This window comes from Callorhinchus milii, unplaced genomic scaffold (genome assembly GCF_018977255.1).
Source record: "Callorhinchus milii isolate IMCB2004 unplaced genomic scaffold, IMCB_Cmil_1.0 Scaffold79, whole genome shotgun sequence".
In the NCBI taxonomy this organism is placed as follows: Eukaryota; Metazoa; Chordata; class Chondrichthyes; order Chimaeriformes; family Callorhinchidae; genus Callorhinchus; species Callorhinchus milii.
Window position 1 is genome coordinate 100,800 of NW_024704820.1, and position 18,768 is coordinate 119,567.

At 42.8% G+C, this 18,768-nt stretch overlaps 1 protein-coding gene across 3 annotated transcripts in view; it reads left to right on the top strand.

The window, feature by feature from the left end:
* The first annotated feature begins 3,544 nt into the window (after positions 1-3,544).
* mtmr12 (myotubularin related protein 12) overlaps positions 3,545-18,768 on the top strand; it is a 31,218-nt gene continuing 15,994 nt past the window's right edge. For all 3 annotated transcript variants that reach the window (XM_007897159.2, XM_007897161.2, XM_042345712.1), the window contains exons 1-4: positions 3,545-3,756; positions 12,662-12,713; positions 16,595-16,737; positions 18,217-18,289. In XM_007897159.2, the coding sequence (XP_007895350.1) occupies positions 3,688-3,756; positions 12,662-12,713; positions 16,595-16,737; positions 18,217-18,289 (337 nt within the window). In that variant the 5' untranslated portion in view covers positions 3,545-3,687. The remainder of the gene's footprint in view (positions 3,757-12,661; positions 12,714-16,594; positions 16,738-18,216; positions 18,290-18,768) is intronic.

Genomic DNA, 18,768 nt, shown 5'->3' on the forward strand with positions numbered 1-18,768 from the left:
CGTCATATTGTCACCTCCGAACGTACCTCACACCCAATGCAGTCAATACGCTCATCCATGCTTTAGTTACTTCCCGCCTCAACTATTCCAATGCCCTCTTCACTGATCTCTCTCGCTCTACTGTCCACAAAATCCAACTATTTCAGAACTCCACTGCCCATATAATCATCCACTCTAAACTCCGTACTCCCATCACACCAATCCTCACACTACAAATCCCGTCATGCTCTAGCACTTCCCTACCTTTCCGACTGGCTTACTCCCCTCTCCACCATCCGCCACCTCCACTTAGATGACTCCAGCCTCCTGCTTGTCCCTTGTTCCTTCCGCTCCACCATCGACAACCATACTTTCAGCCACTACACCCTGAAACTTTGGAACTTCCTCTCTCAATCCCTCTGCCTTAGCCCCTCCTTTTTCAGATCATGTCTGAAGATTTTCCTCTTCAATCGTGCTTACAGTGACCTTCCCCTCGGCTTGGTGTCAAGCTCCCCCACTGTTAAGTATTCCGAGACGGTACCCTGCAGGAAGAGGGCTATAATAAATACAAGGCATTGTTGTAATGAACGTTGGTGTAGTTCTTCCGAGAGCAAAATAAAGAATGTTTATTGTTTCCCTCTCATTACATTCTCTCCTCTTCTGAGACTGTCCCACTGAAACTACTTATACATAGACTGAAATTCAAACTTGGATAGCATCAGCAGTATTCCTGGTTAATGTTTCCCCCACAGTAACCCTGGAGCACTGATGTCACTCTTCAGTGACTCAACCAAATGGTTACCATTTATGTAGGAATGTTACCAGGCTTATTAATGCTTAACTAGTATTTCCCTGGAATATGAACTTGAGTCCCCATGGCAGGACCTCTGACGCAGAGCTGAGGGTGCTACCAAGTGAGAGGTAATAATAATAATAATAATCCTTGCATTTGATATAGCACCTTATCATGTCATTGAGATGTCTCAAAGCATTTCCTTCACAGGACACACCGTAATGTGGATTGGCTGTATATTTTGTGCGCGAAACACGTCAGCCAGTTTGCACACAGCAATCTCTAGTTTTTTTTATTTTTTTGGATCTGTTCCATCCTTTGACGTTATTTATTTACACACTGTTCCTGCACTTAATAATAATCCTTGCATTTGATGTCGCGCCTTATCACATCCCCAAGATGTTTCAAAGTGCTTCACAGAATATACTGTAAAGTGAATTGATGTCTTTATCCATAATTTGTTCCCAATCTTGGTATGTATTTTATATCTAAATGTCAAATATTACAGTGATTATTAGATTTCATAAAATGTTAATCTTTAAACCTCTTTCCTCCCACAATGTTTTGAGTCGTGTTGATTTTTAAAAAATGTTTTTGGATGTGATTAAGAAATTTGGAGGGGGGTATTTGGGAAGGGAAATTTACATTTTTAAAACACAAAAGTATTGCTAAATTCCTATTTTAAAAAAGATTTTGAAATGAAAGAAATTGTCTTGAGGTGTTGCAGTGTTGTGAAATTTTCTGCACACAGCAGAGGGTTCCTGATAAGGATTCTGGCCTAACTTTCGTGGGTAAATATTAATAATAATAATCCTTGCATTGATATAGCACCTTATCGCGTCTGAGAATGTACTGCAAAGTGAATTGACTATTTTGTGGGTGAAGCGCGGCAGTCAATTGCGTGTTGACGAACAGTCGTGGAGTGTGTGACCAAATTATGATCATTTTTATTAAGGGATTATTTTTATCCCCAGAAAAGCGATCCGCCAATCGACTAACATCCAGATTCCTAGTTACTGCTATGTAAATGGAGGTGCGTCGCGTCAGGAAAATTGCGTAACGTTTTGCTCTGCCCGGGAATCGAACCCGGGTCCTCTTGCCGGAGCCTAACCAGCTAAAGCCGCATAGCGGGCATTGACAGCGTTGCCTGGCGAGCTTTCCCGCTGCTTGTCCAGCTCGGACCACCTTATCCTTTGGGGCTTGCGGGGTTAACTGTTAACTGTGGAGTCCCGTAGCTCAGTGGTTAGAGCACTCGCTTTGCCAGCGAGAGACCTGAGTTCAATTCCAGGCAGAGGGCGAAACCTTGGGCAAGTTTCCTTACTCCACACGGAGCCTAATAATAATCCCTCCAAAACCAAAAAACAATAATATATTGGTCATTTTCAATCCACGACTGTTTGTGGGACATTGCTGTGCGCAATTGGCTGCCGCGTTCACCCACAAATATACAGTCAATTCACTTTACAGTGTGTTCTGTGAAGCGCTTTGGGACGTCCTCCCGACGTGAAAAGCGCTATATCAAATGCAAGGATTATTATTATTATTATTATTATTAACAGGAGCTGAAGGTGGAGCATCTGTGCTCGCAGTGACCGGTCTGCCCGGCCAAGTCCTGGGCTGCCATCAGCAGTGTCCTGGACTGCTGAGGACCTGCCTGGATCACTCAAACCTGCAGCTGCACTGGGGCTGGGGGTGCGAGAGCAGTCACTGGGGGGAGAGAGGAGTCACTCACTGACCACTCCTTCAGGTCCTCAACTGGAGGGAAAGGGGTTAAAAGGAAGACTCACAGGGGGTGGGCGGGGCCGAGCCGTGGGTGGGGTGATTGACGGGCGAGTCGGCCAATCAGGCGGCGAGTGTGTCGCGAAGTGGAACGTTGCGACGACTGGGCCGCCAATGGGAGGCGAGAGGGAGAGGAGACGGATACAAGTGGAGTCGCTGCCGCCTGAGCTCTGACTGTAGAGCAACACTCACACACTCACTCACACACTGGGGGTACAGAGCACTCACACACACACACACACTGGGGGTACAGAGCAGCACTCACTCACTCACACACACACTGGGGGTACAGAGCATCACTCACACACACACACTGGGGGTACAGAGCACTCACACACACACACACTGGGGGTACAGAGCAGCACTCACTCACACACACACACACTGGGGGTACAGAGCAGCACTCACTCACTCACACACACACTGGGGGTACAGAGCACTCACACACACAGGGGTACAGAGCAGCACTCACTCACACACACACTGGGGGTACAGAGCACTCACACAAGGGTACAGAGTAACCCTCACACACACAGGGGGGGTACAGAGTAACCCTCACACACACAGGGGGTGGGTACAGAGTAACCCTCACACACGGGGTACAGAGTAACACACACCCAGGGGGTGGGTACAGAGTAACACACACGGACTGGGTACAGAGTAACACACACACACACACGGGGGGTGGGTACAGAGTAACACACACACACGGGGTGGGTACAGAGTAACACACACACACGGGGTGGGTACAGAGTAACACACACACACGGGGTGGGTACAGAGTAACCCTCACACACGGGGGGTGGGTACAGAGTAACCCTCACACACGGGGGTGGGTACAGAGTAACACACACACACGGGGGGGTGGGTACAGAGTAACACACACACACGGGGGGTGGGTACAGAGTAACACACACACACGGGGTGGGTACAGAGTAACACACACGGTGGGCTACAGAGTAACACACACACACACTCACACGGGGGGGGGGGTACAGAGCAACACACACACACGGGGTGGGTACAGAGTAACGCTCACACTCACACGGGGTGGGTACAGAGTAACGCTCACACACACGGGGGGTGGCTACAGAGTAACCCAGAGACTCACACACAGTGGGGGGAGCGCAGGGACAATGCTGAGTCTGGGGTCTGGCAGTGGGAAAACTGCTAAACCCTCCTTCGTCTCGTACGTCTCTCCAGAGGTGAGTGGTTTTTATTCCTTGTGTTTTTATTTGTTTTTTCTTTTCTTTTTTAAAAAAACATTGACTGAACCTGACCCAATACCTTGGTTTTGTTGCATTGATCTCTCTCTCTGGTTAGTGAGGGAGGGAGGGAGGGAGGCAGAGGTGGGTGTTGTTATTCCTTTATCCCTTCTGTTCTTATTTTTTGAATATAAATATTTTTTTTAAAAAAAGCCCTGACTTGCCCTGACCGCCCGCCCACCCGCCCGCCCGGCTTTTGTTTGCTGTTTGGCATGAAATCTCTCCTCTCCAGTGAGAGTGAGTGAAAGGAAACCTGCGGAATGGGCGCGGTGCCCCCCCTGGCATTACCGCCGGTGTTTGCAGAGACCCTGTGCCAGGCGTTGGCTCACAGGCCTGGGTATGGGTGTGGGTGGGTGGGTAGAGAGAGAGGGAGGGAGGGAGGGGGTGACCAGCTTTTCTTCCTTCCTGCAGCTGCCACTGAGGTTTCTCATTCAAATTAGGTCGGAGGATATCCTTCACAAAAAAAACCATCTGAATAATACCTTTCGCCCTCTTTGATTTGAAGGGAGGGGGAGAAGCCGGGAGAGGAGTGAAAGGAAAATGTCCTAAGAATGTGGGTACAAACCCAGTCATGAGGCAATTCCCCTCCCTTCTCTCCCCCCCCCCCCCCCACCCCCCAGCAATGACATCTTCTCCCATTGCCTGGTGGTAATTTATTGTACTGACAATCCAGACTCCCTTCATACCACAGGAAAGCAGGGCGCTGAGCTCCCTTAGGATTTTCCTGGAGTTTGGCTTGTAGGACCATGTGTAATGTAGAATAAAACCATGGATAAGGACGGCATTAACCCGGGTCCCATCTGCCTGTTTAGTGGATGTTAAAGATCCCATTGGTTTATTCAAAAAGCAAAGGGAGTTTGATTTTCTTCCAGTGTCCTGGCCAACAATCCCCCCTCCCCCCCCACCCCCAAACAAAATGGGTCACTCACTCCACTACTGTTTGTGGGACATTGCTGTGTGCAATTGACTCTTGCGTTACACCGCCCCCCCCCCCCAAAAAAAAAAATACACAGTCATTCCACTTTACAGTCTATCTGTGAAGCGCTTTGGGATGTCTTCCTGACCTGAAGGATGCTATACAAATATTAGGATTGTTATTATTGTAATAGGATAATATACTGTGCCAGAGCCTATGATTAAAAAAAATCAACTTTTTTTTAAAAATGGTTATGTACTATATACATCTAAACTCGCTAAACTATTTGATCTTCTGCTGGTAGGAAATGCAGTGTGCATGGTGCATCTTATGCATGTACCTCGGTTGTCTTTTGACCCCTTTTATAAAATATGGGATTATATTTACCTCTTTCCAATCCAAGGCACCATGTTTGTTTACAATCATTCCCTGGCTAGGATGTGACTTTCATTTTCCACTTCTTAAGCACCCTATTGCGCAATCTGTCTGGACTGGGGGCCTCGTTTCTTTTTAGTGCTTCTTTGTCAACACTTCAACATTTCTATTATTCTCAGAATGTCTTCGCCCATCGCCGGAAATTTTTACTTCCCTGAACCAATATTTACATAGACTGTACTGCACAGAAATGGGACATTCAACCCAAATCTGTGCCAGTGTTCATACTCCACATGAGTGTGGAGTATGAACCCACTCTGTACTCCCTCCCAATTCCTTTTGATCCCTTCTCTCTCATGTGTACATCTAGCTTCCTCTTAGATGCATGTGTACTTTTTGTTTCAACCACTGGTTTGGGCAATGGTTTCCACATTATCTGCATGAAGTAGTTCCTCCTAAATGTAGTCACTATTTTATACTTGTGTTCCCTGCTTACAAATACCCCAATAAGTGGGAACTGGCTATTTATGCTAAACTTCTCAAACTTCCCTATACTGTTAAGCACCTCCTTTAGGTTCCCTCTTAAATTTCTCTTAAATGTCTCCTATAGAAACCCCACCCTATCCTGATATCCAAGCACTCAGGGACACTACCCCGCGTGAAGGGCGCTTTATAAATGGTGGTGGTTGTTGTTGTTGATAGCAGTAAACTGCCAGCCCTGGTATCATCCTAGTAAACTTATGCTGTATTCTCTCAATTGCTGCTATATCCTTCTTGTTGTCAGGTGACCAGAGATGGACATAATGCTCCAAATGTGGTCTGACCAAGGTTTTGTATAAATTCAACATCATTTTTATATTCTATTCCTCTGAATATAAAGCCCCAAATCTCATTGGTCTTTTTTATAGTCTTATTTACCTTTGTAACTACATTTAGAAGTTGTTCAGGATAACTGCTATCCTTTGGCTACAGTTACTGTGCCACCCTGTCCACCAATGGCATTTATCAAATCGAATAATACTTTAAAATCACGCCTAGGTTTGTGCTGCATAAACACACAAGATAACAGTCACAGGTAATTGTAGCTGGCATTCATTCCACATGTTCTTAATTTAATGATGGAGTGATGGAGATTAGCAAATAGTAGATTAAAAAATGCTTTCTCTTTTGTTGAAGGAATGCAACTCTTCAGCTAAACCTTAGAATCGTAGAAATGAACGACACAGAAGGTTCACCCCCATTGAGTCTGCACCAGCTCTCGGAGCAAGGTGTCCATTCAATCCCTCTGCCCTGCCTGCCTTATCCCTGCCTTTGGGGAGCTGCTTTTCAATATCAAGCTTGCGATGGCTGATTAGTCTGTGATCTCAAAGATAGCTTAGAAACATGAGTTTTTTTTCCCCTAGTTGTTAGTCGATTGGAGGATCACTTTCCCTGGATAATAATTCCTCCACCACCAACCGACCCCCCCAAAAAAAATTGGGTCACTCAATCCACGACTGTTTGGGGGACACTGCTGTATGCAACTGGCTGCCACATTTCGCCCACAAAATACATGGTCAATCCACTTTACAATATAATCTGTGAAGTGGTTTGAGATGTCTCAACGATGGGATAAGACGCTATTTCAAATATATAGCAATATCTATCAATTTGACTACCAGAAACCTCTTTATTGGATATGGGCATCAGGTCGGCCCTTGATTGGAAAATTTGATTGGAATAAAAGCATGGTCACATGATATTAGAGGTGCTATAATAATAATAATATAACAATCCTTGCACTTAACACATTATTGAAATGTCTCAAAACTGTTTGCAGAATTTTGCTGTGAAGTGCAGTGACTGAATTTGTAGGTGCATCAAGTGTATAGATTATCAAATGCATTGGTGATTGTAAAATATAATAATCCTTGCATTTAGATCTAGCTTCTTATGATAATAACAACAACTTGCATTTATATAGCATTCTTCACACGGGGTAGTGTTCCGGAGCACTTCATGGTATCAAGACATCATTAAAGCACAGGATTTTACTGTGAAATATTATGATTATATCTGTACTTGTTAAGTACAAGGTGATTTATGTGGGTACACAGCGATTTGCTGTACTTTGAGATGAGTCAGGCACATGGAGAATTTCAGAGCAGTGGGGACTATTTTCACATCTTGTTTTCTTTGCGCACCGACCCGTGTGAAAGATTATTTTCAGGAACAGATAAAAATTTCACTGCATAATTGATGCGTCCGTAAGTGTGTCAGCAGGAATCGCACTAGCTGGCAACTGCTGCATGTTATGGAGGAGATTTGTTGGAGTGAAAGGGCAGGAGTTTAAAGAGAGGTTGTGAGTAAGACACATGACGTTGTCCCTGTATAAGCAAATCAAGCTTGAATTACACTGCCTGTTTTGTTCTCCTTTCCCTCCTTCCCAATTTGAAAAGGGAAGAATCATCAACCGAACAATGCAACATACCTAATGCAATACAGTCTTAAGGTGCAGTTTACATGTTTATGGTACCTTTTACATCAGGAAGATGTTTCACGCAGCTGGCTGGGCACCTGAGGTGGGTGGGAGCTGATGAGGGTTGGGTGGGAGAACGATGCCCGAAAACATGGTCCATGAGGCAAATCCTGAGGTTGGCTTTGATGATGGGGAGCGAGCGGAGTGAGTCGGAGGGACCCTGGGATACAATTCCAGAGACTGTGAGTAGAAAGGCTGAGAGCTTGTCCACCGATGGTGAGACAAATTGGCCTGTTTTAAAACCTCTTATGACAACGAGTAGGTTTAAGAAGTCCATTTAGAAACCAATAATAAATCTAAAGAGAAAAGAATCCGATTACTTTTCATCATCCATACGTTTGTCTGTTATGTGTTGGCTATGCTGTGTCTAAGACATTTATACTTCGACACATGTTGCTCGAGGAATAACCAATGGTAAAAGTTTCAGTGGCTTCTTTCATACTGAGCAGGCCTTGGGCTACATTTAATAAGTGCATATTCTCTCTCTCTCTTTCTCTCACATCCATAACTGATGCTCCATTAAAACTTTCCCCTGACTCATTATGAACTTTCAGTTCTGTGAGGAATGGCACATATCTGCAGTTGAAAAGCCCAATGTCATCGCCACAATTTGATTTCAGGAAGTGCCATTTGCTCCAGCACTTTATGCTAAGGTTGTCTCACAAACATTTTGCATGCTTTTAATAATAATAAATATAATAATAATCCTTGCATTTGATATAGCTCCTTATCACATATTCAAGAAGTCTTTCGCCCACAAAACAGTCACTGCACTTTACAGTTCAGTCTGAAGCGCTTTGAGATGTCTCAACTACATGATAAAGTGCTATATCAAATGCAAGGATTTTTTTTATTTAGTAAAGCGTTTCACAAATTATATTGCAAAGTGAATTAACTGTATATTTTTGGGGCGAAACGCGGCAGTCAATTGTGCAAAAGAGTGTCTCACAAATAGTCGTGGATTGGGTGACCATGTTATTATTATTTTTTGTAGGGATTATTACCCCTGGAAAAGTGATCCCCAATCGACTAACAACTGGGTTCCAACTTACTTCCAACTAAGTAAACAGAGACATGTGGAGCAAGGAAACTTGCCTACGGTTTCTCCCTGCCCGAAAATCGAACCCAGGTCCTCTCGCTTGCGAGGCGAATGCTCTAACCAATACGTTGCAAGACTCCCACGCGCTAAGGTTCTGTAAGGCAGTTGCACAAACAACAGCAACAAAATTTAATTTGTATAGCGTCTTTCACGTCAGGAGGATTACCCAAGGCGCTGGGATGTCTTGCAAAAAAACATTTTGGCACCTTGCGTGCTTTTAAACACTGTGTAAAATGCCCCGCTTAATTCACAAAATGGTTTGCCTTAATATGAGATTGTTGTGGTTTGGGGAGTTTTCAGTTGTGCCTGGGGAGACGCGGAAGGGGGGGGATTTTGTTTCAGTGACATCTGGATTTGAAAGGCGTTTCGATGCTGCGGTAATGCTTGTTGGAGACTAGAGAAGTAGACACCACAACCCAGATGGGATCAGTGGTGCGTCCTGCCACGGTTGACAGCAATTGTATTCTTTGCATAGAGATGTTGCCAAAAGATAATGTTTCATTGGTCAACAAGGAGGAGGGCAAAGAACAAGGAATAAAACCTCATTGTGACAAATAGGCTCCTCCCAGCTCCAAAACATTGCTGTAAATTCCCATCTGCTAATTTCAGTTTTGTTCCACATACAACAACTCTGTTCTTCGGTAGATTTCTTCCCGACAATTAGAAGACATCAATGTCCTTTTGTTGGAGATTCTTTGGAGTAAATTGCGTTCTCTGGAATGCCTACAATGTCAACCATCTCAAAGCACTTCATGGTGACTGCTGCTAACTATAAAATTACTTTATATTTGTAGGTGAACATGGCAGCCAATTTATTAATAATAATATCCTTGCATTTGATGTAGCGCCTTATGCCGTTGAGACTATATTTTGTGGGCGAAGCGCGGCAGCCAATTGTGCACAACAGTGTCCCATAAATTTGTAGATTGGGTGACCAAATTATTATTTTTTATAGCGATCATTACCTCCAGAAAAACCAATCGGCTAACAATCAGGTTGAGACGTTTTAAAGCGTTTCACGGAATATACTGGAAAATGAATTGACTATAATTTGTGGGTAAAATGTGGCAGCCAATTGCACACAGCCATGTTCTAATTTGCACAGTAATCTCCTGCAAACAACTACGAAACAGATGGACAATTTTTTTTCCTCCTTGGGGATTATCGGCCAGGACACCCAGAGAACTCCCTTCTCTTTTCGAATGCCACGGGATCTTTAACATCCTCCTGAACAGGCAAACAAGACCTTGGATTACTTCCCCCCCCCCCCCGCGCCCCACCACACAGAGGTTAATCGTGTGTCAAGGATCTCTGAGAAACTATGACCTGACAATAAATTGGCTCTGGTGGATAAGCTAGCTAACGCTGATATAGGCTTGATGAGCTTAAATGCCTGTTCCCGTACTGCAATTCCTATGATTCTGCACAGTGTAGCGTGTGTGTGCGTGTGTGTGTCTTTTTATACTGACTTGGGGGAATGATGCACATGAATGTGTCCAGTCAAATTTGTGGAAAGGAAGCTTTCGGAATTTCTTCGCGTAAGTCAAAATTAGTAATCGTGAGCCACACCACATTACTTACAAATTGTTCTGGAGGCCAACGAAATATGTCTTTAATGGGACTGTAGAAATTTACAGTGCAGAAGAAGGCCATTTGGCCCATGATTTCTGCACTGGCTCTTTTGAAGAACAATTCCATTCAGTCCCATTTACCTGCGCTGGGACGCTACCCTGTGTGGGATGCTGTAAAAATGCTTTTTGTTGTTGTTTCCCCTTACCCTGAAAACTGCTCCTTGAGCAGTGCGTGCAACACTGGTTAAACAGCAATCAGACTTTATCTTTCACTGCTTTCAGCAGACCAGACTTTTCTGCTCCGTTTGCTTCAAAAAGTTGTGGTATCCGATCTATCAGTGCAGAGCTGGAGGCAACTGCACTTCCCTCCTCACCTCCTTCCCCAACTGTCCAGCGCCTTGGGACGTCCTCCTGACGTGAAAGGCGCTCTATAAATGAAATCTTGCTGTTGTTGTTGAGTGTTCAGTAGAAAAGTGAAACTGATGGCGCGCTGTAAATGTGGCTCCACTGCAGTTGGAACTCACTATGAAAGGCAGTAGACGGGTCTATTTTGCCCGACAATTGGCGAAATCAGCAAAACACTGACCAGCCTGTTTCATCATGTCCCTCGCTCGTTCTGCTGTACCATTGATGGGAGAGTTTTTCGCCATTTTGCCCCTTAGTTTTGGTTAGTTTCTTCAGTCTACGTTAAGACTGAAGAAACTAAACACCTAGGTAATTGGGGGACCGGAAGGGTGTGGGGAGGGCAAGGTTATTTCCCTGAAAACAAAATATTACAGTGACTCTCTCAGGTTATTCCCCTCAAAGAAGTTGCTTTAATTTGGGATCATTGTCCGTCTACTGCTCTGGAAGCCTCGCTGATCGAGACTCCCTTCATCAGACAATAATAATAATAATAATCCTTGCGTTTGATATGGCGCCTTGCCACGTCTTCGAGACGTATCAAAGCACTTCACAGAATGTACTGTAAAGTGAATTGACCGTATATTTTGTGGGCGAAACACGGCAGCAAATTGCACACAGCAGTGTCCCACAAACAGTCGTGGATTGACTGACCACATTTTTTAAAAAAAAAGTTGGAGATATCAAGCTAATTGCTGCTACAAGCACTATATTGGCAATATTGAAGGTCTCAGACCTGTTCCAGGCCAGGTCTTGGCATTCAGTTTGCCAGCCCACTTAATTGGCAGTGTTCTGCAATCTTCACCATTTTTTTCCCAATTGACCACAAGAACGTACAGGGCCATTGCAGACCATTGCGGTCCCTAAGCTTATTTTTTTTTACAGTAATCTCTCATAACTTGCAATTGCTTTGTGTAAAATAGCGAACTAATTCCCTCTTGAGTTTCCTGACAATTGGCAGAGCTGACAATAGTGATAATATTCCTTGCATTTGTTATAGCGCCTTATCGCGTCTTCGAGATGTCTCAAAGCGCTTCACAGAGATTCTGTAAAGTGAATTGACTGTATATTTTGTGGGCAAAATGCAGCAAGCAATTGCGCACAGCATCGCCTCTCAATACAGTATATTCAAGTGCTTTGAGATGTCTCGAAGACATAATGCGCAATATGAAATTCAAGAATTTTTTTTTGAGGAATTATTACCCCCGGCAAAGCGATCCACCAATCGACTAATAGCCAGGTTCCTACTTACTGCTAGGTAAACAGAGGCATGTGGAGTAAGGAAACTTGCCCAACGTTTTGCCCTGCCGGGAATCGAACAATCGAAGCAAGTGCTGTAACTACTGAGCTACAGGACTCCACCAATGCTTCTATTAGTGCAAATTGTTATTGGGCGCACAAGGTATTTTTTTAAATGATTATAAGACATGCCTTTACGTTCTCTTCCCCACTCTGTGCCCATGAATTTAGATGCCAACTTGGCTCGGTTGGTACCACTCTTGCCTCTGAACCAGAAGTTTGCGGGTTCAGTCAAGGCTTTGTTAGAGGCTACAGATGAGATGTTAAACCGAGGCCCTGTCGGCCTGTTCAATTGGACATTAAAGATCCCATGGCACAAGAGAGGAGAGAGGAGAGTTTCTCTCGGTGTCTTGGCCAACGATCCCTGAGAAAAAATTGGGTCAATCACTTCATGGCTATTTATGGGATGTTGCTATATGCAAACTGGCTGCCACATTTGCCTACAAATACAGTTGCTACAAGTCACAGTAAATCCTGCGACAGTTGCTATCAAATGCAAGTGTTAACTTCTATTATATTAAACTATTATAGGATTATTATCTGAAGTGAATTTAAATTAATAGAAATTTTTTAAAACTTTAATGTCCAGTTAATATTTTTGTTTGTTCCATAATCCTGAATTGATTGGACATAAAGAGCGGCAACTTCTTAATGTTTGTTTTCAGGAAATAAAGGTGAAAGAAAAAGAGGAAGAGCTGATGCCGCAGTTATTACCAGGTAAAAACTTTTCCACTAAATCTCCTATGTAACAAATGCCTTCTCTCCACTTTCTGTCTTCTCCACTAGTGAATTGAGCCAGTTTTAGTAGATCTTGGCAGGACGAAACATTGGGCAAATTTCCTTTCTCCACATGCCTCTGTTTACATAGCAGTAAGTGGGAACCCGGTTCTTAGTCGATTGGAAGATCGGTTTTCCAGGGGTTAATAATTCCTTCAAAAAAAAATTGGTCTCTCAATCCATGACTGTTTGTGGGACACTGCTGTGCACAATTGGCTGCCTCGTTTCGCCCACAAAATATGTAGTCAATTCACTTTACGGTATATTCTATGATGTACTTTGAGATGTCTCAATGATGTAATGAGGCACTATATCAAATGCAAGGATTATTATTATTTGAGATGGTTCGTCGAGGCTGGGATTCTCTTTAGATGGTGCATTTTCAAATGAAGCAATTTTGAAGGATTTTCAGCCTATCTGTGCCGACTTAATGACATTAGATGGTGACTATTTTTGTGTTTTTAAAAACGTTTCTTTAAAAGAAAAATTTTTATTTTAAATAAAACGAACAATGGAACTTAATTTAAACATTCTGGTGAATCGTAATATCCCAATGGCACGGTTCAAAAAGGGAAGGGAATTTCTCTCCCCGTGACCTTCCTGGCCAACAATCCTCCAGATAAAATTGGTCGTTCACTTCACTTCACTGCTGCTTGTGGAACATTGCTGTGCACAAACACCCGACCGAGCAATTTCTTTTTTTAAACAAAGTTTAAATTCGGAAACTTGCCAAGGCTATTTATATTGTAGGTAGGAAAAACAATTAAAACTTGCTTGATCAGAAGCCCATTAAAATGTGAAACACATCTTTGTGAGGTTGCTTTGGCATGTTGCAATGATTTAGAATAATAAGGATACATTTATGAAGAGTTTTTCTTAATAAAAAATGTGCAAAATATCTACTTTACTGCTGTCTGTTTAAAATGTTATGCTGCATAAGTACTGTTTAGGAATTTTGTGTTTTGGTAAAAGCAGAAAGACTGAGCTTGATATTGTTCCGGCGAAAATAAAAGCAGCTGCTATTTATAATGTACTTCAAATTAGTTACACAAACTACATAACAGAGTTGCTTCTGTTTGAGGTTTGAATGTGCTTTCAAGTCTGTTACACTCTTAGGGAAGTTGAGAACGGCTATGTCAGCATAGGCTGGTAATGCAACCTTTTAACCTTCTGGTCTATAAGTCGGGAGAGTTGCTCATCTAGAAAAAAGTAATTGAGACTATTGGTTCTTCACTAACATTGCACGTTTAGGTGGATGTTAAAGATCCTTAGGTACTCTTTGAAAGATAGAAGGAAGTATTGTCCTGTTGCCCTGACCAGCGATCCTCCAGATAAAATTGGTCACTCGCATCTTGGCTGTTTGTGAGATGTTGACTGTGTACAAATTCGCTCCAGTGTTGCCTATAAAATGCAGTTTTGAGCCGTTTTGACAAAAAAATTGTTCCCTCAATGCACGACTGTTTGTGAGACACTGTTGTGCGCAGTTGGCTGCTGCATTTCGCCCACAAAAATATATGCTTTATAGTATATTCTGTGAAGCGCTTTGAGACGTCTCGAAGACATGATAAGGCGCTATATCAAATGCAAGGGTTATTATTATTACTTGCAAAATCCATTCCCTCTCACAGCGTGGATCACTCACGCTATTTTAAAAACCACACTGAACCCAGCTAGCTCGGATGCCTATCATAGCAGTTTCCTTCTTTGTATTGTTCTGCCGACTGGTTCTTTATGTGAGCTCCGTTGGTTTCAAGATTTATGTGAGGGAGTTGCCGGAGACCTATCCTTGATGATATGCCATTACCGGTTGCCATAAGAACATAAGAATTAGGAGGGTGTAATCTTAATTTCCATGTACCCTCTGTCTGAGCCTTTTCTGAAGCTTGCGTCTTGAAAAACTGCGTTATTACTAGTTTGGGTTTCAGCCTGAGGGGTTCATGTGATCCAGTAAACCAGCAAAACCTGATCTGACACTATCCTGGGAACACCACACTATATTTCCGCCAAAGGAAATTTCACACTTAATTCCTTCAACTTTATCCTCCTCTGAATACAACTCAGTGTTGATATTCTATGGGCAACTCCTATGGACTTCCCTTATGCAGATGCCCATAAGAGCACTGGCAGTCTGTCAGGTTGAACGCTACTGGTATTGTGTAGTCCAAGAAAAATGCACAACTCCCAGTGCCTGAGGCTGGTACAATGAATACTGCATTCCTGCCAGTGTGGTTCAATAAAGGTTCAATCCATTTCTGTCACAACCACATTTTGAGCAGTAGTGAAACTGGTGTTCAATAATCAAATGTCATTCAGTTTATTCTCTTGGAGCAGCCTTCATACTTGACATTTGCAGGTGATGAGACATTGGGCATTAGCCTGGTTGAGGTGGTATTCTCACTTCTGGATCAGAAGGTTGTGGATTTGTGACCCATATTGGGATTTTGAGCTCACAGACTAGACTGACATTCCAGTGCAGTGCTGGAGGCAGATGAGATGTTAAGCCGAGGTTCTGTCTGCCTGTTTGGGTGGACAGTAAAGATTCCATGATGATTCGAAATGAGAGAGGAGTTTATCAGATGTTGCTATGTGCAAATTGACCGCTGCATTCCTGGGTGGGACAAAACCTTCAGCAAGTTTCGTTACTCCACATGCCTCTGTTTACATCGCAATAAGTAGGTATTCGGTTGTTAGTCATTTGGAGGATCGCTATCGGGGAGCAATAAAACCTTCAAAAAAAAATTATAATAATTTGGTCACGCAATCCACGACTGTTTGTGGAATGCTGCTGGATGCAATTGGCTGCTGCATTTGACCCAAAAAATATAGTCAATTCATTTTACAGTAAATTGTGCGAAGCTCTTTGAGACAACTCAATGATGTGATGAGATGCTATATCAAATGTTATTATTATTTGCCTACAAAACACAGAAAATACACTTTACAGTTACACTGCCTGCCTTTATGCAGCTTGGCATCCAAGAGCCACATGGGAGGCATCTCCCAAGGGTGTGATATCTTGAGTCCTGTAGCTCAGTGGTTAGAGCACTCGCCTTGCAAGCGAGTGACCTGGGTTTGAATACCAATAGGGCGAAACGTTGGGCAAGTTTCCTTTCTCCACACGCCTCTGTTTACCTAGCAGTAAGTAGGAGCCTGATTATTGGTTAATTGATGGATCGCTTTCCAGGGGTAATAATTCTTTCCCAAAAAATATTGTTCACTTCAATCCAGGTCCGTTTGTGAACACTGCCGTGTGCAATTGGCTGCCGCGTTTTGCCCACAAAAATATACAGTCTATTCACTTTACAGTATATTCTTTGAAATGCTTTGAGGTGTCTCAAAGTCGTGATAAGGAGCTATATCACATGTTGTTATTATATATAACCTGCTGCAAAATTGGTTTAAAGAGTGGATGTTCCACTTTGTGAATGCACCAATGGCTTTATGGATCTCAAGCCTGTAGTGGTGTGGATGGGGCTTAGTTTTAAATGACGGCATCTTCCACGCACACACAATAGAATTGAGATCTAAATCTAGGTAGGTCATGTAGCAAGCGCATAATAAAGTGCGCGGTAGGTTAATTTAAAAAAAGCACTGAAATCATCTCAGCGACGATAAAATCTGGTTTATTTTGTAAGAAGGGGATTGTCGCTACGTGTAAAATATACGTTTTGAACATGCAGCAAAATAAACCCTGCAATTTGTAGTAAATCTGAAAGATACAATGCATCGTCAATATTTATTATAAATTGTACATACAGAGATGATTCACACATCAGTCTGAGTAACGTTTTGTGCCCTCTCTCTCTCACTTCCAAACACAGGTGAACTTATTATCTGTGAAGCAAACACTGTAATGAAGTACCCCCGAGAGGATGCGTTGTTACAGAGGGGATTCTATGGAAAACTGGTCTGCACGAATTTCAAGATTTCCTTTCAAAGTACGGAGCAGTTGCTGGATGATCTGGTAAGGGTGGCTGGGAATCTTCCCGGATATCCTGTGTTGTTTTTGGAGAGAACGCCCATTGCCCCTTGTCTCTCTCTTCAGATCACGTCAGCTTGGCTCAGTGGTAAACACTCTCGCCTGAGTCAGAAGGTTGTGGGTTTGAGCCCCGAGTTGGGACTTGGAATCACATGGTCTAAGCTGACACTCTAATGCAGCGCTGGGGGCATATTGCATTGTCGGACGTGCCGTCCTTTGGATGAGACGTTAAACCGAGGTCCCATCGGCCTGTCCAGGTGGATGTTAAAGATCTCATGATGCTATTCGAAAAGACAAGGGATTTTCTCCCGATGTCCTCGCCAACAATCCCCCAAATAAAAAGAGAGTCAATTGTTGTTTGTGGGACATTACTGCGTGCAATTGCCGACAAATACAGTCACCTTGTTTCACAGTAAATCCTATGAAGGGCTTTGAGACGTCCTTCCCATGTGATAAAGTGCTATACCAAATGCAAGGATTATTATCATGGTGGTTGACTCCCTGTGTCTATGCCCCTCCTTTACTTAGGTATATGACTGTGACCAATGGTTATGTGACTGACTGCAGTCTCCACCCCTACCCTGACTTCTCGAAATTATTTCACCATATGATGCTTTTTGCATTTGATCTATATCAGGTCATTAACCAAAGATAAACAGGAAAAGATTGATATTGGCTGTGCCCTGCCCTCTTGGGCTGCCCTGCTGTGCATGTTGTTGTTTGTCTATTGTCTGGATCAAATTTCTTTCTCTCTCTCTTTCTTGCATTCATTTCCCATCCTCTACAATTGAGTTTTTTTTATAAATGCAAGTTGAGTGTTGCTGTTTCAAAAAATCGTTGATCTGAAGAAAGCAGTGGCTTATCAATTGGTTGTAGTTTCCATTTTAAACCTAGTGCTACAGGTTCTGTTAAGCGATACATTATCATTGAAGTACTTGGGACCTTTTAATATTTGCACGCAATATACAGCCATTCCACTTTACTATATAACCTGTGAAGCTGTCAGTAACATGATAAAGCGCTATTACAATGCAAGGATTTTTATTAATGAATTCTGTCTGTCCATATTCTGCTCTTGAATAGTACAATGTAGAAGGTGGCAACCTGCAGATCAGGCATTAAACCGGGGCCCAGTCTATTTGTGCAGGTGGATGTTAAAGATCCCATGTCACAACAGTATTTGAAAGAAGGGAGTTTCTCCCAGCGACCTGACCAGCAATCCCCCAAATAAAATTCACATTCGTTTCACGGCTATTTTTGGAATATTACAGTGGGCAAATTGGTTGCTGAGTTCGCCTACAAATACACAGTCGGTACATTTCACAGTAAAATTCTGTGAATGGCTTTGAGGTGCCTTGACGATGTGATTAAAAAGTCATATCAAATGCAACTAGTTTTTTTTTGATTCTTTCAAATACCTTCTCAAAATCTAATTGGGCTTCATTTTATTTTGCATTGTTCCAGGAGCAGCCTTTTAGAAATAAACTGATGGGCGAAAATGACATTTCCCTGCACTGTGTGGACCAACTGTTTGGAGGTAATGTAAGCAGGAAACCAAACTGTAGTAACTTTATTTGTTGTGATGTATCTGCTGTAATTGGATGTAGTATGAAGATTTGTGACTATTTAAGGTGCTATATCAAATGCAAGGATTATTATTATTTAGTGTGTGTGGTGTAAAATGGTATGGTCCAGACTAAATTCACAAATTAAAACATCAAAAAAACTTCCAAACATGGAGTCCTGTAGCGTATTGGTGAAATCTTAAGGAAAATTTTCCTTAATTCACATGCCTCAGTTTTATTTAGCAGTAAGTAACAATACAGTGGCTAGTCGATTGGCAGATCACTTTCTGTGGATAATAATCCCTTCAAAAATTAAAAAACAATTGGTCACTCAATCCATGACTGTTTGTGGGACACTGCTGTGTTTCATCCACAAAATACACCATCAATCCACTTTACAGTATATTCTGTGAAGTGCTTTGATGTGATAAGGCACTATATCAAATGCAAG